General features: G+C 41.3%; 2 protein-coding genes and 1 long non-coding RNA gene across 3 annotated transcripts in view; 2 read left to right on the top strand and 1 right to left on the bottom strand.

The window, feature by feature from the left end:
- Nucleotides 1-7,475, top strand: part of dmrt1 (doublesex and mab-3 related transcription factor 1) — a 28,220-nt gene extending 20,745 nt beyond the window's left edge. The window contains exon 5 of the mRNA XM_054772787.1: nt 6,919-7,475. Within this exon, the coding sequence (XP_054628762.1) occupies nt 6,919-7,058 (140 nt within the window). The 3' untranslated portion in view covers nt 7,059-7,475. The remainder of the gene's footprint in view (nt 1-6,918) is intronic.
- A 549-nt stretch (nt 7,476-8,024) lies between these two features.
- On the bottom strand, nt 8,025-24,363 carry LOC129179495 (uncharacterized). Its single transcript, XR_008569974.1, has 3 exons — nt 24,315-24,363; nt 19,186-19,243; nt 8,025-8,298 (listed from the first exon to the last, which is right to left on the bottom strand). It is a non-coding gene; the product is annotated as an uncharacterized LOC129179495 (long non-coding RNA).
- On the top strand, nt 13,733-16,768 carry dmrt3a (doublesex and mab-3 related transcription factor 3a). Its single transcript, XM_054772786.1, has 2 exons — nt 13,733-14,143; nt 15,510-16,768. The coding sequence occupies exons 1-2, from the start codon at nt 13,750-13,752 to the stop codon at nt 16,532-16,534; spliced, it is 1,419 nt and encodes a 472-aa protein (XP_054628761.1). The 5' UTR covers nt 13,733-13,749; the 3' UTR covers nt 16,535-16,768.
- Nucleotides 24,364-24,412: the final 49 nt, after the last annotated feature.

Genomic DNA, 24,412 nt, shown 5'->3' on the forward strand with positions numbered 1-24,412 from the left:
GTACTTTGTACTTTGCAAGTTATTACTAATAAACGACACTTTATCATTGAAATGAATAGAAAGACTCAAAATAATCCAAAATCAACAGCTCCCTCAGAGCCCCGACTGCATTTGTGTGCATAATAAAGATAATGCAGGGGTGTCCAAAGTGCGGCCCAGGGGCCATTTGCGGAGGGTGGCTGTTTTACCATTGGCCTGCAGCACATTCTGAAAATATAATTCAACAAGGACACTAAAAAGAGACAACAACAACAGCAAATATGGAAAATCCGCAGTAGTTTTACAAGAAGACAGTCAAAATATGAACAGAAAAAGTTGAAAATAACACAATATTATGAGAAAAAATACCACCATTTTCGTTGCTTAAAGTTGAAATATTTGAAGAAAAGATGTTACTTGGGGGGAAAAAAAGAAATATGAGAAACAAACACAACAAAATAAAGTTGTAATTTGTGGAAAATTAGGTTGTGGAAAAAGTTTTAATGTTATGAGAATAAAGTAAACATGCTCGAGAAACTTGAAATAGAAAAAAAAGTCAAAATCTTACGAGAAACAAGTCGTGTTCTAATGAGAAAAAAGTTGCAGTTTTACAAGAATAAACCTGTAATGTTATGAGGAAAAATAGTGTCAATTTGAATCATGAAAGAAAAAATACATTTAGCTTTTAATAGTTGTAATATTATGAAAAACAAACAAAAAATGAAGTTAGCTTTGTTGGCAACTCAGGTTACCCCCCCACCCCCAGCAAAGAGCGGCTTCTTCAGCTAAACTGTACGACAAAGCTGGGATGCACGTTGTTCTTCAAGTAAGCTGTTAGCACATGTGCACGTGCTGCTTCTGTCATCGTTCACTCCGACGCCCCTCAATTCATGCAATTGCTCCTCTTGCCGTGTGCAAAACAAATCATCAGAACGACTGGAAATAATCCACAAAGTTGTGTAAATTGCAGCAGCACGGCAGCGATGGCAGGTGAGGTAGCGATGGGCCAGGAGAAGGTGCCCATGTCACCATGCTAACGTGACAGTACAGTATGCGTGCTCATTCTCATCCCGTGGCTGAGAAGAGCTGTCTCTGGCGTGGCGTGAGCACGCTGGGGTATGTTTGTGGAAGTGTTATCAGCCCCCAGGACCCCCAGGGAGCGACAGGGCTTATCCTCAGAGGATCAGGCTGAATTAGCCTCTCAGCTCACATGTGGGCTTTTGTTCCTCCGTGATTGCACTTTGATTCACTCCTCGCCTCTCTTAGCGGGACCGCTGGGAGTTTACAAAACGCTTCCCTTTGTCCCGCCTCACAAAAGAAGCTCTCATTGTTGGGACCGCTCCACGGGGCAAAAGTTCACTCAAAACTTTGCTCCTGGTTGAAAGTGGGACATTTGAAACCATCCCCACCTTCCATTTCTTATCATGTCGCACTTTTTCCCAACACTGAAAATACTGTGGTTCTCATCGTCCTTCTCATGTCATGTTGTCGCCTTTTATTCTGAAGCTGTTTGCGTTGTTCTCTTTTTATTCTCATGCTCACTCTGTTGTTTTCATGTTTTTCTCACGTTGCCATTTGGTTCTCAGCTTGTTTCTGTATCATTCTCAGGTAGATGTGGGTTTTTTTATTAGTTCTCATGGTCATGTGTGTTGTTCTCATGCTCTTGTGTTTCCTTCTCATTTTGCCCCCCCCCCCATGTCGTACTCTTTAATTCAGATACTTCTTGTGTTGTTGTCATGTCTCTTCATCCTCATGTTGCTGTTTCCTTCTCATGTTTTCCTATCATTCTCATGTAGATCATGTTTTATAATTAGTTTCATTTTCTGCTTTGCTCTCATCTGGCTGCGCTTCATTCTCATGTCCTCATGTCATCATGTTTTATTCCGGTGCTCTTTGTGTGGTTTTTATGTTTCTTCTGTCCTCGCGCTGCTGCCAGGTCGGAGTCATCATGAAGCCGTGTGAGCTGCAGTGGCGTTCCCTTGGCTCGGCTAATGGAGGCTTTAGAATAGAAACACTGATGTTGTGTATCAGCCTCATGAAACCCTGTTGTACTTAACATCGAGGAGATGAAAGTCAATCAGACAGCACAGGTGGAGCACTCATCATTTAACCCCTGGTGGCGCCAACGTGGCTTTCATTACGTGTGGATTGCCTACTGATGAGCAGCAGCACACGCACACGCACACGCGCACGCGCACACACACACGCGCACACACGGGTGTGAGTGTGGTCCAAGTGGAGCACACAGGCGGCCCTTTGCTACACAAACATTGGTTCTAATGGTGGCGAAGTGGTGACAAACTGCAGGCGGCAAAGAGTGGCGTCCCAAACCAATCAGGAAGTTAATGAGGAGAGAAATGACCTCAGGCCAGTGCTGGAAGGCGGGGGAGAAGGAGGAGGGGATTGTTTGGACCAATCACAACGCTGCAAATTGTTTGCTTTGCCCTCATCCTCATCTGTTTCATTCTCATGTCATTGAGTTTCATTCTCATGATCTTGATGTTGTGTCCACGCTGCTTTGTTTTCTTCTCATGTCTCCGCGTTACAAGTTTCATTCTCATGCCGTTGTGTGAGCTTCTCATATTGTTTGCTTTGTTCTCTCCGGTCGTGTTTCGCTCTCATTTTCTTGTGTTTTTACTCTCATGCTGTTGTGTTTTGTTCTCATGTGATGCTTTCTTCTCATGTCGCCGTGCTTCGGTCTGGTGTTCTTGTGTTTTATTCTCATGTTGCCGCGTTTCCTTCTCATGCTTTTTCCGTTCTCAGGTTGCTGTGGTTCCTTCTCATCTTCTTTGGTTTTTCATCTTTGCATTTCTCATGTTTTCTGTTTCTGTTGTTGTCTTGTTTTCTTCTCATGCTGCTGCGTTTCGTTCTCATGTTTGTTTTTTTCTCATGCTGTTCTGTTTTATTATCATTCTCTTTGTGTTGTTCTCATGTTTTTTTTCTATTTTGTTTTCTTCTGATGTGCTGTGTTCTTGTGTTTCGTTCTCATTTTCTTGTTTTACTCTCATGCTGTTGTGTTTTGTTCTCATGGTGTGTTTTATTTCAGCTTCTTTGCATTGTTGTCATGTTACGTTTTCTTCTCATGCTGCCCTTTCATTCTCATGTTGCTGTGTTTTGGCCTCATGTTCCTGTGTTTCCTTCTCATACTTCTTCCGTTCTCATGTTGCTGTGTTTTGTTCTCATCTTGTTTGGTTTTTCGTCTTTGCATTTTATTCTGACGCTCTTTGTTGTTCTCATGTTGTGTTTTTTTGTCATCTTGCTTTCTTCTCATGCTGCTGTGTTTCATTCTCATGTTTGTTTTTTCCTCATGCTATTCTTTTTTATTCTGATTCTCTTCCTGTTCTTCTCATAATTTTTCAAATTTAGTTTTCTTCTCATGTTGCTGTGTCTCGGTCTCATGTTGTGTTTTGTCAGCGAGCACGGCAGCATTATCTTCCAGTAGTGCCTTGATATCAGCCTGTGCAACCTTGATATTGCATAAAAGGGTTTTTAACCTCCTTTCGAGCAGCGCGCAAGGCAGCATTATCATCTTGTACTACCTTAATATCTTCTCGTAGAGCCTTGACAACCTAGCTCAGAGCTGTATTTACCTCCTTAATGCTCATGACTTCCTCATGGATCCCCATGAGCATTCCGAAGACGGTGTCGTTCTGCGATTGAACACGTTCAATGTGCGATAGCTGACACCTGAGGTTAGCCTTGTTTGTGCTGCAGTTTTCTCTTGTATCGCTCTCATCTCCGGCTGCAAGGCATGTAAGAACATCACATTTTCCCATTTTTCATTCGATATTTCATCCTCCTCATCCAACAGCCACACTCACCCTATTTCTGATTTGGAATCCGGATTTCCAGGCTGGTATCATTTCGCTTTGTGTTTGGCATCGCTGCTCGGCAGCCACTTTGAACTTGAGCAGTTAGCTTGGTTGGCTAGCAGCTGTCAGCACTTGTAACTAGTTTATTTCAAGGAATGTGTACCTCTTGAGGGTGTCGGCAAGCTGTTCTGAGCTTGTGTTCATGAAGCGTAGTCAGGAGTGAACCAAAATGGTTCCAAATCCTCGTATCGTCAGCAGAGCTCTTGCTGTGTTGGTCCTTTCCGGTCAACAGAACTGTTCTCATGTTGCCTGCTTTTTCTCATTTGGTTGTGTTTTATTCTGATGCTCCCTGTGTTCTTCCCGTGTGTTTATTTTGTTATGTTGTCAGTGTTTCATTCTCATGTTGTGTTTTGTTCTCATGTCGTGCTTCGTTGGCATGTTGTTGTGTTACTAACGTTATCATTCAATACGGCGATAACCGTGTGATGTTGACTGGCCAACAGGTTCTTGCATGCTGATCGTTACTATGATGAATGTTCCTATATTTGCTGTGCATGTGTGCTGTTTTCCATGCTGGCTTGTGGCTCGGAGGCTTACAGTAACATGAGGAATTCCCTGCGTGCGTGCGTGCAAGCGGTGTGGCGTTGTAAAAGGAGCGATTGCTTTTGTTTGTGGAGCGCAGACGTTTATTGTGACGATGATACAACATTTTGTCACCGTTTTGCCCCCTCCCACCCTTGTGTGCGCATGTATTATTTACTGTACGTGCACAGCCCTTTGAATTCATCATCTTTATGTTTTCACGAGTATCCACGAGAGGATTTACACGTCGCGGCTTCTTCGAGTCCTACAATCGTGCAGCGGGACCGCAATTTAACACATGTTCTACATCATCGTGTCACCCGCTGCTATAGCATCACTTTTATGTGCAATCTCATCTTCTTTCTTTAATTCTCGCATCTTCTTTTTTCAAATATGAATGAATGAATAAATGATGGCTGTTTGTGGTCGACTATGGCCACTGATTAGTCCAAAAATATTGAAAGACAAGTCATATGTGGTATTCAGTAATGTTACACACTGTAGATGAGACATTAACTTACATGAGTGGAAAAAAGTTCTCCTCCTATTCCGTGTGGAAGTGGTAACTTTTTGGCTTCTTACTTTGTTCTTATTCCCCACTTTCTTAAGGTGAGAATAAGTCAGTTGGAGGCTAACTAGTTAACTCAGTAGCTTGCTGATGCTTAAAGCGGTGGCTGTCCTCTTGCGTCCCTATAGAGATCCCGTAGCCTGCGTATAAGAGTTGCGCAATGTGGTGTAAAGACAGCGGCGATGGATGATAGACTCACGTCGATGCTGTGCCATCGACATTATGTTCCAGATACAGTCGTCCCTCGTTTATCGCGTTTAATTGGGTCCAGACCCGACCGCCAAGTAGGAGCCAATATTAATTAAGAGAATATTTTCATAGTTGAAGCATAGAAAACCTGTTTATGGCTTTCTAAATGCGGGTTTCACCATGATTGGCGCCATGTAGACATGAAATAACACCCCATAGTAGTAGTAGTAGTAGTCCAGGGGTCTGCAACCTGTGGCTTTTGTCTTTTATCCTCCTGCTACGCCGTCTCTTCTGATGTTGTCATGAGCCTCTCAAAGTTCTGCGTGGGAGTTGGGCGTGGACCGTGCAATTCCCCGCCAAAGTGCTAGGGGCGGTGTCTTCTGGTGAGTCAGCTCGGTGAGACACCATGATGCTGGTCAACGACTTCGCTTGTTAGCTTCCTTTGTTGCTAATGAACCATGAAACTTAAGGGGCACGTAGTGTGGAACTGGAACTAATCAAAGTGTTACAACATGAAGAAAGGTGACTAAGTGGCAGGTGGCAACAGGTGTGGCCTGCTACTCTGGAAGACAGGAGAGGAATGTGACTCTGTGCTTAAGGAAACTAAATACACTAGGTCCCCAATTTACCAACACCCGACTAGCGAACATTCGCGGATACGAACACAACTACTGCATCCAAACTAATATATACATACATACACATATACTGTATGTGTATACACGTACATGTAGTACCTATATCATTGGTAATATTACCTTTTCCCTACTTAAGAACAATTCCACTTAAGAACGGTCGTCTGGAACCAATTGTGTGCGTAAGTTGGGGACTTAGTGTACTGTACGTAGCGTTCCCTACAATTTAGCGGGCACATGCTGTGGGTTTTGTGGCTCCAAGTGGGTTGTTGGGCTGCACAAACCACCGGTTGTTTATATTAGGGACCGTCAATAAATTACTATTGCACTGATGAGTTTGTTAAAAAAAAAAGTTATATTTTTAAATCACACCACAAATGGATCTACAACCACGTCAAACATTAGTGCAACCCTAGAAGTATTTTGCACACCCGTTTTTTCCAATTTGATCTTTTATTGGATCTTTTATTGGATTAGGGACCTGACCCACAAAGGTTTGTTTGGTTTTCTCCCTTTTTTAGTCGGGAACTGATATTTTCCTGAAACGTACCTATGTTCTACTGCTGATAACTAAAGAATGGAAAAAGGTAGAAAAAAACTTTTTTTTCTGATGAAAGAGGGGAGTCTAATGTTTGTTTTGGTAGCTTCCATGTTTATAAACATACAACACAATATTCTGTGTGCCTTGAAGATCAGTCCAAATGGTCTAAAATGGCCGCCACTGAAGGGCTTGTCTTTTGAAAGATGCCTGGGATTGAATGAGTTCATTCATTATTTTTTCAGAAAGCGCGATATAGCGGGGGACGACTGTACTACAATCACATTGAACCTTCCCAATGGTAACGTGCGTCTTATTATGACTTATCATGTGTACTATATCGGGTAATAGGAGTGTAAAGGTGACTGTAGGGGTGTTATTTCATGTCTACAGGGCTCTAATCATGTTTTATTAAAACATTTTTAGAAATTCATAAACAGCTTTTCTATGCTAACTACGAAAATATTCAGTTTATTAATATTGAATCCCTTTTTGCGGAAATTCATTTATCGGGCTCGATTCTGGAACCGATTAACCGCGATAAACGAGGGACCCCCATACTAGTTAGTACTGTTAACTATTAAGAGGTCTAACGTGTGTTTCTCCTCCGTGCAGCCATGTTATCCAGCAACATTGTCGCCGGACTCGACCCCTTGACCATCCACCTGGCGGGGACCGCTGACGTCAAGTCCGAGATGGACGCCGACAGCGAGGCGAGCGACCTCCTCATCATCGATGAGGACGCGACCCAATGAAGAAAAGACAAAGGCTCTCATAGTTGTCTTTTTTTTCCTTTTTCTTTTGCCTTTCAACATTACACGTTCATTTTGTTTTCTAATCACCGCAAATGAGCTAGTGGCATTTTCGGTATATAATGTGAAGACTTTGGTGGTAACGAACTCTGTGGGAGTGCTTGCCCGGGCCAAACGAAGCGCACTACAGAAGACAACAACATGACGTCAGCTATGGGAAGTTGAGCATCAGCACACACACACACACGCACACGCACACACGCGCACACACACACGCACACACACACGCTATGACAAAACCCTTGACATGGAAACAGGAGTTCAGAACAGAGTGAACCTTATTTTAGCAAAGGTCGATGACAGAAATGCCCCATACATTGTACCACATTTTGAAAATGACCAAAATAATAATAAAAAAGATGACTGATAAATTGTTGATTTGATGTTGTTTTTTTTGTGTGTCGCTAACCTTCTTCTTCGCAGTCATTCTGAAAGGCACTAAAATGTCAGACAACTCGCTGCAGAGCGTTTGTCACACAGCGTCTCGGGACTTTATGTCGCTACAAGTCTTTTTGGGGGGAAGGCGGAGGATAAAAGTGCCCCAAGTGATGGAGGACAAGTGTTGATGGCGGCAAACAAAAGAAGATTACTCCACTGTTTTCTTTGTGCGGCGCCGTACTAACATTCATCGGGTCGCGCTCCCGTCGCTCGGAATCAATAACGGCAGCGTCGTGTTTTGTTTTTGCCCCCCCCCCCCCCCCCCCACCACCGCCAAACGCACTTACTCTTAATTTCATCCCCGAGTGGTTTTAGAGAGAAGAATGCGGAGTTGCCGAGGAGGGCCCGCCCCCATAAATCACCTGTGCGGCGCGTGGGGCGCTATCGATTGATCCTGATATATCACACAAATTTACTGTCACTTCTGTTTTCAATTAAAGATACAATCAGTCAGATAATGACTTAATTGGATTTTACAGGAGATTGACTTTTATTGCGCCGTGCTTTACGACTTTAGTTAAGGGAGGACCTTTTATCACGCTGGTTGTCAGGGGCGACCGGCAGCCCGCCGCCGTGTCCTTCTGTAGCTGCTGCCCGGGGAAGAAAGTGTCCCTCCATGTTGGTGTGCCCAGCCACTGTGAATTATAGGCCCCACCCCCTCGACACGGCGCCCCCTGGTGGCCTGCCAGGGACGTGTTAGACTCTCAGTGGGCATGAAACGCAGGGGTGTCCAGTTTTAGGGACGCTGTGAAAAGGAATGCCAACATTAACAGCACTGATCGTTACCCAAATCATTTTTTATTGTTTCTGTAAGGCAGCTGGCAGCTGGTTTCTTATTGGCCTGCAGTGCATACACATAAAATACAACTCAAAAACTGCAAAAAGCAGGAACTGGTTCCCGAACGTTATACGTGACTTTCCGCAAATTGGATTCAATGTTAATGAACTGAGTATTTTTGTAGATATGAAACCTATATAAAACCTGTTTACAATCTTCTAAATAAGTTATTGAACGTTATTAGAGCCCTCTAGACATAAAATAACACCCCTATAGTCACCTTTACTGTCACGCTCTGCTTGTTTTGTTCTGCTGCCGCCTGTCTGCCTGTTGCTTGCAGTGCACTCAAATTGTCTTTAATATGCACATTTTTTACTAATAATAGGCTGTATTCAAGCACAAAACAGCATGATTTATTCATTGATCTATTTTTAAAAAACCTTGATAGATGAATGGTACGCTTTGGCACCCACTGCTAAAAGCTGACATGCGGGATGTTTCTTTTCTCTCGTAGCCTTTAAAAAGAAAAGTTTTACAAAATTTTCAGCGTGCAGCGTTTTTTTTTATTCACCTGCGGCACATTTGAAAACAATGACACACACAAAAAACAACTAAAATAACTATAAGGAAGGAAGAATGTATACATTGTGATACTAATAAAAAGTAAAAATAACACGTTTTGTCACCTATAACCCAAAGCTGACACAAAGTGTGTCTTTAAATACACTCATGGAAAAATGATGAGAGTACCCTTGTTCCTTCACTTTATTGATCCATTTTAATGCCTGGCACAACTAAAGGCACATTTGTTTGGACAAATATTATGACGATAACAAATAAGAGTTGAATTTAAGAGCTGATATCCAGCAACTTCCATGCTTTTCTTCATCATAACCAAAATCACTTACAGTAAGTTCTTGCATGGATAGCTCTAGCACTGCACTGCCACTAAAATGTAACTCTTGTGAGCTATTTTTGTTGTCATTGTTATATTTTTCCAAACATCAGGCATTCAAATGAACAAGAAAGTGAAGAAACAAAGGTGGTCTAATCATTTTTTCCATGACTGCATAATATCGATCAATATGTTTTTTCACTACACCATGGATTGTTTTTAACATCTTTTACGTACAAAGCGTGTCAAAACGGCCCTGCGTCCTTCAATTCTACTACGTTTGGACATCCCTGGTCTAACTGGATTAAGTCCACAAGTTGGCGGTTTGCTCCTCGCTCCCTCTGAGTTGGCAGCCACGTTTCCCAGGCAGCTGTGTCTACAGATGTAGATAACCACCACCAGTGTGTGACTGAGGAGTGAATGAATAATGGGTTCACTTCAGTGTGAAGCACCTTGGGTGCCTTGAAAAGCGCTACATAAAAAATCTAATCCGTTATTAAGTGTATTTAGCTTCTTCTTTGGCTTTTTTTGTGATGAAATGGAACTTTAAAAGCCAAAGAAAAAGCAAAGCAAAGCTTAATTCTTTGAGGAGGTTTCATATTTTGGTTGATAAAAAACAGAATATAGATTTTCACGGCTAGCAGCGTGGCGGGTGCGTGTGCAGCAGACACGTCTGAACGTTATCAAATAAATGTCTCCATCATTGAGACGTGTGTCTAATCCTCAATGATGGCCAATAGACTTCCTCCCCCGGGGAGACTTTAATCAGCCCCCCGTGACAGCAGCTTTAGTGCTGGCTCCGCCCCCCAATCAGCGCCTCATCACGCCCACTCAGCAGAGGTCATCACCTCCCTTTTCTTCTTTTCAACACAGTCAAGTCAGCAGCATAACTCAACATTGGGACATCATTAGCTAAGTCACGCAGGTGTAAAAAGAAGTTAAACACTGCAAAATCTAAAAATAATAAAAATAGTTTTTAGTTTTTCATGCACGGTGCCTGACGGTGTGCTGGTTTGTTGCCATCTCAGACGTCCTCCTGCGTGGACGGGCATGGACATGGATGCCGAAATAAATCACTACAATTAGGGGAGGAGGGTTTTATTTATTTTATTTTTTATATCTATTTTTATTTTATTTTTAAATTAAAAAAATAGAGGGAAAAAATCACAAAAAAAATGTGATGCAAAAGTTGCATCTCAATAAATTACATACCTTTTTTTTTTATTTAAATTAGGGGAGGAGGGTTTTATTTATTTTTATTTTTTTGAACTTTTTTTTTTAATTTTATTTTTAAATTGAAAAAATAGAGGGAAAAAATCACAAAAAATGGGATGCAAAAGGTGCATCTCAATAAATTACATATCTTTTAAAAATAAATGTTTTCAGTACTTCAATTAAAAAGTCAAACTGATATTCTGTAGCTCCGCCACACACACAATTAGGGGTGTAACGATCCGTTTTAATAATCCATTCATATCATGATTCATGGTTGTCGATACCATTCAGAGACGATATTGGCTTATTTAGAACGATACGATCCAAAACGATTCCAAAACTTTAAATCGATTCAGTAACTTTTTAGCCAAAAATTCAACCAGTCTGACTGTGAAATAAATACCTGGATACTGGACAAGCAGACATCATCATCTTGCTGCAGTTCAGCCTTCAGGCCGACGCATAAAAACGAGCGAGTGCCTGCCTGCTGTATAAACTTCAATTCCTCTCCGTGTGAAGTGGATTAAAAAAAAAAAATCCCACAAATCTAGTGGGGGCCGGGCCCTCCTCTAGTCACCTTGAAAATGTGCTCAGCTATTTTCCAATTAAAAGCTTAATAGCCCCGGAGACGGCCTCCGCGCGGCCACTTTATTCTCTGCTCTGCGATCCCATTATTTGCTTGAATAAACCTTTTTTCAGCGCTTAGGAACGGGGCCCCGGCCTGCTCCGGTGTTACGTTTCAATGGCCTCCATTAGTCCGCCATCGCAGGCGCTAATCGTGGAAGTTATGCGCGTCAGCTAACGCCACGAGGGAGAGAGAGGATCATCAGCCCCAAACTGTAGACGATCTTTGACAGTTGATGTTTAACCTAAAAGGGGAAGTTTTAGATGAACCTTTGTGATCAGATTTGTTGTTCATTTTCTCTTACTTTCACAGCCGTTTGTTTGTCTGCGAGCACATGGGTGCAAGAAGCCGTTTAAGCGGGGCCCACGACACTTTGCGGAGGAGTGAGGCGGGGGTCAAGCTAGAACTCGTTACATTTTGAGTGCAGGTTCAGTAATTTGATCATTTCTCATCATATTTGTCTATTTTTTGTCTCATTGTGCTGCATAATTGGAGGTGTCTGTGCATTTTTGAACGGGTATGCCTGCAAAATAACCCGCCTTGGGGCTAAAAAGAAAAAAAAGAAGTTGCAAGCGCCAGCAATTTGATAAGAAACAAAGTCAAGAAAAAATTGATGGCAAAGCACAAAGATGGCGTCCATGTTGTCGCATCAGCAATGAGTTCCATCCTGGCGAGGAAAGAGGAAATCAAGGAAGCTAATGTTGCGACAGGGGTGGAGGTGAAACAAATGTTTAAAGGTCACAAAGAATTTGTTGTTGGTGTGCCCCCGCCCACCCCTGCTCCCTGCCGTCTTCACCCACAAGAGTCCTCAAGAAAAGGTAAAAGTGTTCAATTATGCACTTCTAATTATTTCACATTGTTTTCTGCATGTAAAGCCGTAATTATTCTAAAAAAAAACACATTTCTCTTCATATTTCTGTGTCTGCAACAGATTCATTGGATTTACATCATTTTTTATGGGGCAAAATTGCTTCGGTTTTCGTTTGATTTGATTTTCGTCTGATATTTTGGGACAGATTGCTAATGAAAAATCAAGGCACCACTGCATATTCAATGAGAAAAACACACATTTACTGCACTTAACGCAGGGGTGGCCGGCTTTACAACTCTAAACATTTTTACCCCTCAAAATGACACACATGATGTTAGGCTATGTTATGGAATGTTATGCTAAATTATGTTATGGTATGTTGTGCTATGATATGCTATGCTATGTTACGTTACATTACGCTACGTTATGTTACGTTACACTATGTTACGTTATTCTATGTTATGTTATTTTATGCTATGCTATGCTATGTTGTGTTATATTATGTTACGTTATGCTATGCTATGCTATGCTATGTTATGTTATGTTATGTTATGTTATGTTATGTTATGTTACGTTATGCTATGTTATATTATGTTATGTTATGTTATGTTATGTTATGTTATGTTACGTTATGCTATGTTATATTATGTTATGTTATGTTACGTTATGTTATGTTATGTTATGTTATGTTACGTTATGCTATGCTATGCTATGTTATGTTATGCTATGTTATGTTATTTTATGCTATGCTATGCTATACTGTTATGTTATGTTATGCTAAGCTATGCTATTCCATGCTATCTTATGTTATCAGAATCAGGTTTACTGACAGGTATAGTCCACACAATCATTTTCTCATGAATATACAGTGGCACCTTGATTTTCATGAGTAATCTGTTCCAAACTATCAGACGAAAATCAAATATTTTCAAGCAATATTTGCCCATAAGAAATGACGTAAATCCAATTACTCTGTCCCAGACACACAGAAATATGAACAAAAATATGTTTTGTGGAAAATAATTATAATTTTACAGGCAGAAAACAATGTGAAATAATTAGAAATGGATAATTGGTGGGGAAAAAAAGAAAAAAAAGGAAAAGAAATGAGTAAGTAGACGTATAAATACAACAATGACAGTATATCATGTACTGTATGTCATATAGTATGACATAACAACATCATATAATGTTAGAGTATATAATATAACCTAATAACGTAACATAATGTTATGTGTTTTACATTTTTCTCATTGCTGAATGCATTCATTTTATGGCAAAATTCAGATGTAACGTATCGGAATGCAGGCGCTGCCATGCAACTCAAAAGGAACATCAGCGACACAGAAGATTTTAACCCTCAAAATCCTCAAGCTCTCACTAATGAAAACCGGGTCCCCTGCACGGGAAAAACACACACTTACTGCATTTCAAGCTGCAGCCGTTGTGTAAAAATGAACTGTAAAAACTGAAATTGAAATGAAATGAAATTCCAATGAAATCTGAGCTGGACAAATCATTTTAACCCTCAAAAAATACTCAAATATTTGAAAATAAAGATTTTTTCATGCTTTTTTGCAAACACTTGTGTTTTCTGGGTGGGAAATGTTCCTGATGTTCCATAAATGGAAGCTTCAACACTATGACTTCGAGCACGTTTGTCCGCAAAAATAAATCACAAAGTGTCTTTTTTCCCCACACTCGTTTTGAGTGACAGGTGATGGTAGGAGGTTTGGGGGTTGGGGGTGGTCATGAGTTGGGTGGGTGCTGAGAGGTGCCTTCTTATCTTCACAGTGTCACGCGTGGGGCAACATCATCTCCACCCTTCCTTCCTTTCCTTCCAGCCTCTGTCAGGGAGGAGGGGCCAGCACCATGAACGGCTACGGCTCGCCCTACCTGTACGTGGGGGCCCCGGTGTCGCAGCCCCGGGCCCCGCTGCAGAGGACCCCCAAGTGCGCGCGGTGCCGCAACCACGGCGTGCTGTCGTGGCTGAAGGGCCACAAGCGCTACTGCCGCTTCAAGGACTGCTCCTGCGACAAGTGCATCCTCATCATCGAGCGGCAGCGCGTCATGGCGGCGCAGGTGGCGCTCCGCCGGCAGCAGGCCAACGAGAGCCTGGACAGCCTCATCCCGGAGGCCCTCAGGGTCATGCCGGCGATCGGCGTGCCCGGACCCGGGGAGGGAGCGCCGGCGGCGGCGACGGGGGAAACGGAGGCGCGCTGGAGAAGTGCGGAGGAGACGCAAGGAGGAGCGACACCCTGCGCGGGTAAGACGATAGGAGCTGCAAGATCACATTTTATACATAAGAAAATAAAATATTCAAGAAAACACATTGCAAACACTTGAGTTCTAATGATCACATACATGATATAAACAAATATTACACTACATCTAAATAACACTACAAAGACAAACCATTTCATGTTTACATTTACTCCCCTTATTTATCTATTTCTTTCACATTAAAAACGAGTACGTATAGAGTTTTAAAGTTCTTCAAATATGATGGACATTGTAACAGTTCCATTGGAGACGCTTCAGTTATTTATCAGCTGTCAGAAATGTAAACATTTACCGTAATAGACGCGTGATCGTGCTGTGGCAATAACATTACTCAACCAAGATGAACACGTCGGATTCCATGTAGTCGTTTGATGGCTTTGCAATGGCGACTTCAAATGAACACAGCGGACAGTTCAAGTGGCCAACTTTAGCTGTATTTTTAGGAGAATAACGTATATATATTTATTTATACTGCAGGCGGTGAAATGGTAGGAAAGTTCATATTTACACATATGAATATAGTGACACGTGGTTTAAAAACAAGATTTCTATGGTGATTTAAGGATTTCAAATGCTGACTGGGCTTCGTCCTTCATTATTAGCATTTACCATTTTTCATTGTGCTCCCCGCTGTTAACATTCAGTGTCCAATTGAAATCCTTTACAAAATGATTGAAATGAATTGAAACTGAAATACATTATTGAAATAATATTTTGTCTTGCATTTTGCAACACGCCACGAGAGCATGAGGAATGTCAACATTAAAACATCAATAAATCTAACAAACAGGGAGGGGAAACTGTGGGCACATTTCTTGCAACTTGAGGAGGCCTAGTTTGGGCAAATAAAGACGAACTGCTTTCTTATTTATTAATCTGTCAGTGTGTGGGGGGTCATGAAGTGTGAGCTGGCCTTACATGAAATCCAGCCTTATTATACGTAAAAAATACACGCATATTGTTATTTATTGGAGGGTAAAAATACTTATTACATAGAAAAGGAAGGAGTCTCTTTTACTGTGTGATTTTTAATTCTAATCGATGTTACAAGTTGCACAGACAACAAAAATAATCGATAATTTAGCAATCAGGAGAATTGTTTTTCCTGCGTGATTGTCTTTTTCACAGCCACTAGTTGCTCGGCAGCATTTACGGGGGCTCAATCACAACCGTCCCATTTGCCAATTATAAAAAAAGCTCTGTATGCGTCACGGCCACTAGAGCAAAAAGAACAGTAAAGAAGAAGCCTGTCAGGTATAATGAAAGCTGCTGCTCTGTATTCAATATAAACACATATCATCTGCTGGATGTGATCAACAACTTTTGAAAGTTGAACTTTTCGCCTCTAGACGGGACGGAGGACGTGACCGGGGAGGCGTCGGGAGGCGAGAACGGGGGCAGCTCCAGCGAGCGGGACCAGGAGCAGGTCAGCTCCCCTGAAGGCTCCAAGCCAAACTCTTGTTACACCCCCGAGCCCCCAGACGGCCACGTGGAGGAGAACCGCTACGTCCTACCCAAGGTGGGCGCCACTGACAAGGAGTCCAAAGCTGACAGTCCACAGAAGAGCCCCCCCAGCCCTGGGGGTCGCAGCATGCTCATAGAGGGCCTCACAGGCTCCATTAACCTGCCCTTCAGCCTCAGAGCCAACCGGCCCCCCTTGGAGGTCCTCAAGAAGATCTTCCCCAGCCACAAACCACCCGTGCTGGAGCTCATACTCAGAGGCTGCGGGGGCGACCTGGTGGGGGCCATTGAGGTGCTGATGTCCAGCCGAGGACCTGACGGGGGCGTGCTTCCACCTGGAGACCTACATCCAGACCCCCTGGTGCTGCCGCCCAGTGGACACCCCTTTGAGCACAACCTGGGCCCCTACCACCCGGTGACCTCCTCGGCCAAGTGGTCGGTGGGCTCTGCCTTCAGGGTGCCCGACTCGCTCCGCTTCGGGTCCGAGTCCTCGGCGGTGGTGTCGGCGGGGCCTCTGTCGGCAGGGGCTCTGGGGGTGCCCCTGCAGCACCCGTCCTTCCCACAGTCCACACGCTACCCGCTGGTGCTGCGCAACTCTCTGGCCCGCGGTCCGGCGGGGACCCTGGTGCACAACGACGTCACCCTGTGGAACACCATGGCCCTGCAGCAGCAGTACCAACTCCGCTCCACCGCCGCCCAGTACGTGTCCCCCTTCGCCCCCGCTGGGTCAGCGGGGTCCGTGTTCCGGGGGACCTCCCTCCTCCACACGAGAGCCGCCGAGGAACCCCGAGTGGGCATCCAAGAGGGGGAAGCATGTGGGCTGGGGCCCAAGGGGGGGCTGTACTCGCCTGATGAGGATTACGAGGAGCGCTCTGACTCGGCCGACTCCCGCATCTTGAACTCATCCGGCTGAGACCACGGCAGTGTTTGCTTTTTGGGAGCCTTTTCTTCGTACGGGACCGTGTCACGCAATCTCTTTCATACACACAGGTCACGTGTCACCCACCCAGAGGTCACATGACCATAACAGAAGGACCATAACGCCGTCTGCGTCCTGTCAGCATGTTGATTGTTTGCATTGTGAGGTCGCTACTGCATGCCTTGTATGCCAAATAAACACAAGGAGTCCAAAGCAAGCAGTTCTGTGTTTTCATACGTGCCACTGTTAGAACATGTTGTTTTCCATTTGGCAAACACCATTTATCAATTCCAGTGAAATCATTTTCCTCTTTAGATTTAACCACGGTCACAGGAATGATCTTTGTTTTCTTAAGGGCCACACACGTGTACAAAAAAACAGTCTTTCATTAGGAATGAACGTCACTCAATTATTATGCTAAATGATGTTACTTTGTTTTTTCTGCTTTTTGTGCAATTATTTAGTTTTTTTCATTTTAGTTTTCCAAAATCCCTATTCAACAATTTGAATCTGTAACTTTCTCATTTACAATATAACAACAATTCGTTATAGTCATTCTTGAACAATCAATGCCTCTCTTTGATGATTGGTTGGGAGAAATCACATGATTCCAGTGGACATGATCTGTTTCAGGGTCAAGCTGTCACTATCATAAAATATTACGGCTTTTTTTTTCTTTAGTAACATTTTAACTTTCCTAGGTAGCACACGGGGGAAACAGAAATGTAAAAACAAGAAAACACTCTCAGTCTTGAAGTCATTCAATCCCGGCCATTTTTCAAAAGGCAACCCCTTCAGTAGCGGCCATGTTAGACGATCTTTCAAGGCACACAGAATATTGTGTTGTATGGTTATATAAACATGGAACCTACCAAAAGAAACATTAGACTCCCGTCTTTCATCAGAAACAAAAAGTTTCTTCCTACCTTTTCCCGTTCTTTAGTAATGAGCAGTAGAACATAGGTACGTTTCAGGAAAATATCAGTTCCCAACTAAAAAAGGGAGAAAACCGATACATTTCAAGCATAACTTTCACTTTGACACACATATTTTTTTGCTTTTGGGACAGCTCAAATATATAAACAAGTACACCAACATAAACAACACAAAAAGGGTTGTTTTACATCAAAATAACAATTTCTTTACAAACATAACACCATCAACTATATACAATTTTGTGTGCACACACGTGTGTGTGCGTGTGCATGCGTTAATATTTCCCTACAATGCGTAACCTTCCGCATGCTACACTCACTTCCTCCTTCCTGTCGTGTGTTTTTTCCGTCCACATGATTCCTGCCGAGCGCTTATCAAATGCACTTCTGCCACCTTGTGGCCGTTTTTATGGCTTAAAAGTGCTCTGAAATGTTAATGCACTAGTGGAGAGTTGCATCATCACCTCTTTTTGCCTCTCGCGCAAAAAAACCGTAAAAGACATATACATACGTTATTGGGATCGGGTGCTCAGGTTTTAAAAAAGGCATAAATAAATGTTCTATCATTTAGATATCTTCTATCATTTAACAATTTTAATTACTAGTTTTATCATTTACCTAATACCTATTAATTATTCTCTATCATTATTCATACCAGGCTTTGATGATCTGTTCCAGGGTCAAATGATCACCATCATAAAATATTGGGCTTTTTTTTTTTTTACATTTTAACTTTCTTCAGTGCCCTACAGGTTTAAAAATAAATACAAAAACAACCAAACACTCTAAATGTTTAATAAGGAATGAACCCTACCTACAAAATGATGATTTTTTGCACAAGAGGCAAAAAGACGAGTAACTCCCCACTGATGGATGGAGCAATTTTAGGCCATAAAAACGGCCACAAGCTGGCAGAAGTGCATTTGATAAGAGCTTGGCTGAGATCTTGTGAGGACAAATCACAAATGACAGGAAGGAGGAAGTGAGCGTGGAGGAGTGTAGCGTGCAGAATTTTAGCGCATGCACACACACGCGTGTGTACACACATGGTTCAGATCCAAATGTGAAAATTTTAAATAGTTCATGGTGTTATATTTATTGTTATTTTGATGTAAAACAACCCCTTTTTTGTGTTGTTCATGTTGGTGCAGAAATGTATTTTCGTTCCCCCTTTCAATGTCTACTCCGTCTATTTGTATTTGGTCGTACATGTCCTTTCTGCTATTACCAAATAGCAATATTTTGGTTTTACTTAAGTTCAAGGATAATCTAGTTTTATCAAACCATCTTTTTAATATGGCCATTTCATCCGTGACTTTTTTATTAGCTCTTGTGGGCTTCCCCCAGAACAAAAGGCAGCAGTATCATCTGCAAATAATACCAACTTTACCAAGTGTGTGCCTTGAAAGATCAGTCAAAATCATCTAAAATGGCCGATACTGAAGGGGTTGTCTTTAGAAAAATGGCTGGAGTTCAATGAGTTAAGTGTTCATTTATTGTGAATAATTTTACATTTTAAATATGAAAATCATTGAACAATTTTATTATTTTTGGTGACTAATACATCAAACAAAGCGTCCTTACAGAGAGCACCATACCAGTCAAAGGTTTGGAGACACTCTCTCATGCTACTGAAGGAGAAACTGTCCGCAAACCTTTGACTGGCCGTGTCTGCGGCTTATTCAACTCTTACAAAAAAATAAACCTTACTTGAAGTAGGTTACTTGAAGTATTCTCCTCTGTCCTTTGCCGTCTTAATGGTGTCCACCTGTGTGGAAATGAGGGAATTAATGAGTCAATTAAATAGATAATTAGGGTGGGAAATAAACCTGCAGTGCACTGAAAAGCAGCACTACTGAATGCAACATGAATGTATCACAGCTGTCAGTCACCCATCAAGTAGGTGGTGGGAGGGACTGCAAACGCAACTACGGTTTTATTACTTTGAAAAATGAAATTCACAAATGTGTCTTTCCTTAAGGGAATGTTTAAAACACTTGAACTGTTACCATTCATCACGTTTAAGCTTAATTGCTGCATCAGTGCAGTGAAGCAGACGCTGAAAGCTGCAGAAATAACCTGTTAAATGGCACCACCTGGCGGTGAAAGAAAAATAACCTCTTTTTTTTCAGGATAGTGTAATTCTAGTAGTTAAAAAAAAAATCTTGGATTAAAGAAAAAAGAAGATAAGTCAAGAATATTGACCCCCAAAAAATCTAAAATAAAATAATTTAATGCAATAAATTTTACAGCACAGTGCAATAATTTGGGATTTGGCACAAAATGAGAATTATTTTAATTTAAGTTAGAGGTCTGCCACAGAGGTTTTTAGTCGTTGAACACAGCATTTTAAAGCAACAGCTATACATGCTGCTGCTTTGTATGTTCTGTCTTCATAGACAACTTTTTTTTTAAATATGCAAATTTAAAACCTTATTATGGTGCGTGTTTTGCAGTACAACAATGTTGCAGTGATTTCTGGAATTCATTCATTTTTTTTTCATGTGAAACAAGCTTGTAATTTAGTTGGTTATAAATGAAAATAAAATCATTAAAAGCAGGATTGGGGCGAGAAGGGGAATAGATTGCGGGTAGGCAAATAAAATAACCAAATAAAAAAATTATACAAATAAAATACAATACTTAATAAAATTAATAAAATAACAAAAACACAAAATTCAATAAATAAAACACCACATATGATTTCAAAAATAATGTGAAAAATGTCTTCAAACATTACAAAAAAAGTAATGAAATACACCACGCAGTGTCCACAGCTGAAAGACATGCTCTCTCCCGTGTGTGTGTATTTTCACTACGCGACGAGGTCACGGTGTCAAAAGTCCTCAAGACAGAGACAAATGCCGCCCGCGTCTGCTTTAGTCCTTAAACCGCATGTGTTGTGGGTCCATTAGAGGCTAATTAACATAACAGTGCTCCTGTTACACTTTTAGGGCCTCCTCCTCAGCGGGACACTTCCAACCAGACGCTGTTGTTTCACTCAGGACGCGCACACACACAAACACACACAAGCTGTGATCAAGTGATCATCATGGAGACTCAAGACAAGTAGAAACATCCAACTTTATGCTTGTCTGTCACACAAAGCAAGCCACTTATGTGTGGGTGGTAGACAAGAACCCCAACCAGCAACAGCGCTTGACACTAATCCTTCTGCACAAGGACTAAACCTCTGCATAGGCGTACAATTCATGACAAAATGCGACAATATGCAAGTTGCCACCCTATTCCAAAGGGTACCTTAAACCCAAGACTGGATAAAACACCCCTTGGCTTGGGCGGTTGTATGAAAAGGTCCCTTATTATGCAAAAGTGGCTTTTTAGTGAGAAAAATCATTTCCCTCACTTGTTTGCTCCACCGTTGAGGGACGAGGACAAAGTTGTCTTTTCATGATGTCCTGAGGGAAAATCCACCTTCCTCATGGACACGATGCTGCCTCTGATCCGCCCCCAGGCTACAGGCTTCGCTACACATTTTAAAATAAAGCTCCGCCTACGAGCCGTATTTGATGCATATGCGAGATGAATAGTGGAATATGGGCCCTTTAAACCAGGGGTGTGTCAACGTTTTGCAGCGAGGGCCGCATAGTGAAAATGCAAAGATGCAACAAAGCCTGTCACGATAACAAATTTTGCTGGTGGATAATTGTGCTACAAATTATCGTCGATAATCGATTTATCGACAACATTTTTTCATTATTTGCCATGAGAGGTGTACTTCACATTTGAACCACTGGATGGTACTCAAGTACGGTGTAGTTGTCATGTAGTCATGCAGCATGTCTGGTACAGAGAGACGAGCAGGTGAAACACACGCATACGTGCACATGTCAATTTAGCGTGGGCTTCATAATTATCGAACTGTTTTTTTTTTTAATCGTTCGATTAATCGTTTTACCGATGATCTTGACAGGCCCAGATGCAACTTTGCCACTTGGATATTTTGTAAAACAACACGTGGACATGCTAAGAGGTTATTTATATTTCAAGAAAAAAACTGCCTCTCAGCTTTGTCACAGACGTGAAAAATGATCAGTATCAACTTCACTCAGCTGTCCAGCATTATGCCACTAAAATGATGTTCTTTTTCCTCATAATATTATGACATTATTCTCTCAAAATTGCAACGCTTTTAATATTTTAACTTTATTCTTGTAAAATTACTGGGGTTTTTTGTTTTTTATTGAGGTTATTTCAACTGTACGCTATTAAAATGACATTATTTTTCCTCCCAATATTACGAGTTTATCCTCGTAAAATTACAACTGTTTTTCACGTTAGAATGCAACTTTTTTCCTTTTAATACTTTGATTTATGCTTATTTTTTTTTTATTCTTCTTCTCTTACCTTTTCTTCTGGTAACATGACTTTATTCCCATAATATTTTGACCTTATTCTACTCTCCCACATATTCTGCCCCACTTCCCCAACCTAATTTTGCAAAAAATTACAAAGTTTTTGTGTTCTGTTTGCTTTTCATAATATTACAGCTTAAAAATTCCACATTTTTTCTTTCATTTTTCAACTTTATGCTTCTAAAATGATGTGATTTTTCCTCCGAATATTAAATTATTCTTACAAAATAATAATATAAATATTTGAACATTATTCTTGTTTTTCTTCTTTTTCTTGTTAAATTATATTTTTAGAACGTGCCAAGGGCCAATAAAAAACACTTTTTTGTCTTTTTTTTTTGCATGTTTGTCACACTTAAATGTTTCAGCTCATCAAACTAATGTAAATATTAGTCAATGACAACACAACTGAACACAAAATGCAGTTTTGAATTGAAACTTTTTATTATTAAGGGAGAAAACAAATCCAAACTTACATGGCCCTGTGTGGAAAAGTGATTGCCACGTCTAAAGCTTTGGGACTCCAGCAAACCACAGTGAGAGCCATTATCCACAAATGGCCAAAAGATGGAACAATGGTGAACCTTCCCAGGAGTGGCCGGCCAACCAAAAAGACCCCAAGAGGGCAGCGACGACTCATCTTAGAGGTCACAAAAGACCCCACAACAACACCCAAAGTACTGCAGGCCTCATTTGCCTCAGTTAAGGTCAGTGTTCATGACTCCACCATAAGAAAGACACTGGGCAAAAACGGCCTGCATGGCAGAGTTCCAAGACCAAAACCACTGCTGAACAAAAACAACATTAAGGCTTGTCTCAATTTGGCCAGAAAGCATCTTGATGATCCTCAAGACCTTTGGGAAAATACTCTGTGGTCTGATGAGACAAAAGTTGAACTTTTTGGAAGGTGTGTGTCCCATTACATCTGACATTTCAGAAAAAGAACATCATAGCAAGAGTAAAATATGGTGGTGGTAGTGTGATGGTCTGGGGCTGTTTTGCTGCTTCAGGACCTGGAAGACTTGCTGTGATAAATGGAAGCATGAATTGTGCTGAAGCAGAATGTCCGGCCATCTGTTGGTGACCTCAAGCTGAAAGCAACTTGGGTTGTGCAGCAGGACAATGATCCAAAACACACCAGCAAGTCCACCTCTGAATGGATGAAGACTTTGGAGTGGTCTAGTCCAAGTCCTGACCTGAATCCTATTGAGATGCTGTGGCATGACCTTAAAAAGGAAAAACCTCCAATGTGGCTGAATGACAACAATTCTGCAAAATTCCTCCCAGGCGCTGTAAGAGACTCATTGCAAGTTATCACAAACGCTTGATTGCAGTTGTTGCTGCTAAGGGGGCCCAACCAGTTATTAGCTTTAGGGGGCAATCACTTTTTCACACAGGGGCATGTAGCTTTGGATGTTTTTTCTCCCTTAATAATAAAAAGTTTCATTTAAAACGTGCATTTTGTGTTGAGTTGTGTTGTCATTGACTAATATTTACATTTGTTTGATGATCTGAAACATTTAAGTGTGACAAACATGCAAAAAAAAAAGACATCAGGAAGGGGGCAAACACTTTTTCACACCACTGGATATTTTACCTTTTATTTCTGGTATAAGGACAAAGAGAGACTTTTAAACTGTAATACTGCTTTGTGTACAATACAAGATGATAAAAAGTTAATCTTTTTTATGACAGATTATCAATTGTCGCACCCCAAGTGGAACTACTGTGAAAATGTGGTATTTATGCAATACATCTTGGACATAAATGTGTGTTACTTAAATGATGATATTTTTCAATAAAGTTTGGTGGACTGATGCTAGATCGCTGTGTATCACTAATCACATATTAAAGATATCAAATGGTAAACTCATTTAATAGCAGCAAAGTTCCATTTTACATTGTAAATATTTATAAATCTTTATAAATCATGAAAAAAATGTTTACTTTTATTTCTAGTACAAGGACAAAGTGCCACCTATATACTGTAATATTGCTTTGTGTACAATACAATATAATAAAAAGTTCTTTTTTTTTTAAGACAGATTAACTATTGTGACCCTCAAGTGGGACTACTGTAGAAATGTGTTATTTTTGCAATACAACGTGGACATAAATGTGTGTTACTGAAATAACGATATTTTTCAATGGAGTTTGGCGCACTGAGGCAACCTAGATACAGTAACTGTGTATCCTAATTAGATATGAACGAGCTAAACTAGCCTTCTCATTTCAAATGTTTTTGTCATGTTGTAAACAGAACTCTTTATTATTATGAGAAACAGCAGGAACAGATGTTTACGTTAGCTAATTAGCCAACACAGGTGCTAGCTCTTCTGCTTATTTCCTTATAATAGTGAACAAAACTACAGTACCACATAAATAGTATGCTTCTTTGTCGTAACGTATGTACAATATCATCATTTTCTTTTCTCCTTAAAATGACAGTTTACAAGATGTTACCTTTAGAAACGAACGTCACCGGGTGGGTTTTTACGGCTCGAGGCACCCCATTGGTCGGCGTGTTATTTTAGGAGGCGGCCAATCAGAAGTGAGGGAAC

The sequence above is a fragment of the Dunckerocampus dactyliophorus genome, chromosome 4 (genome assembly GCF_027744805.1).
Source record: "Dunckerocampus dactyliophorus isolate RoL2022-P2 chromosome 4, RoL_Ddac_1.1, whole genome shotgun sequence".
NCBI classification, from domain to species: Eukaryota; Metazoa; Chordata; class Actinopteri; order Syngnathiformes; family Syngnathidae; genus Dunckerocampus; species Dunckerocampus dactyliophorus.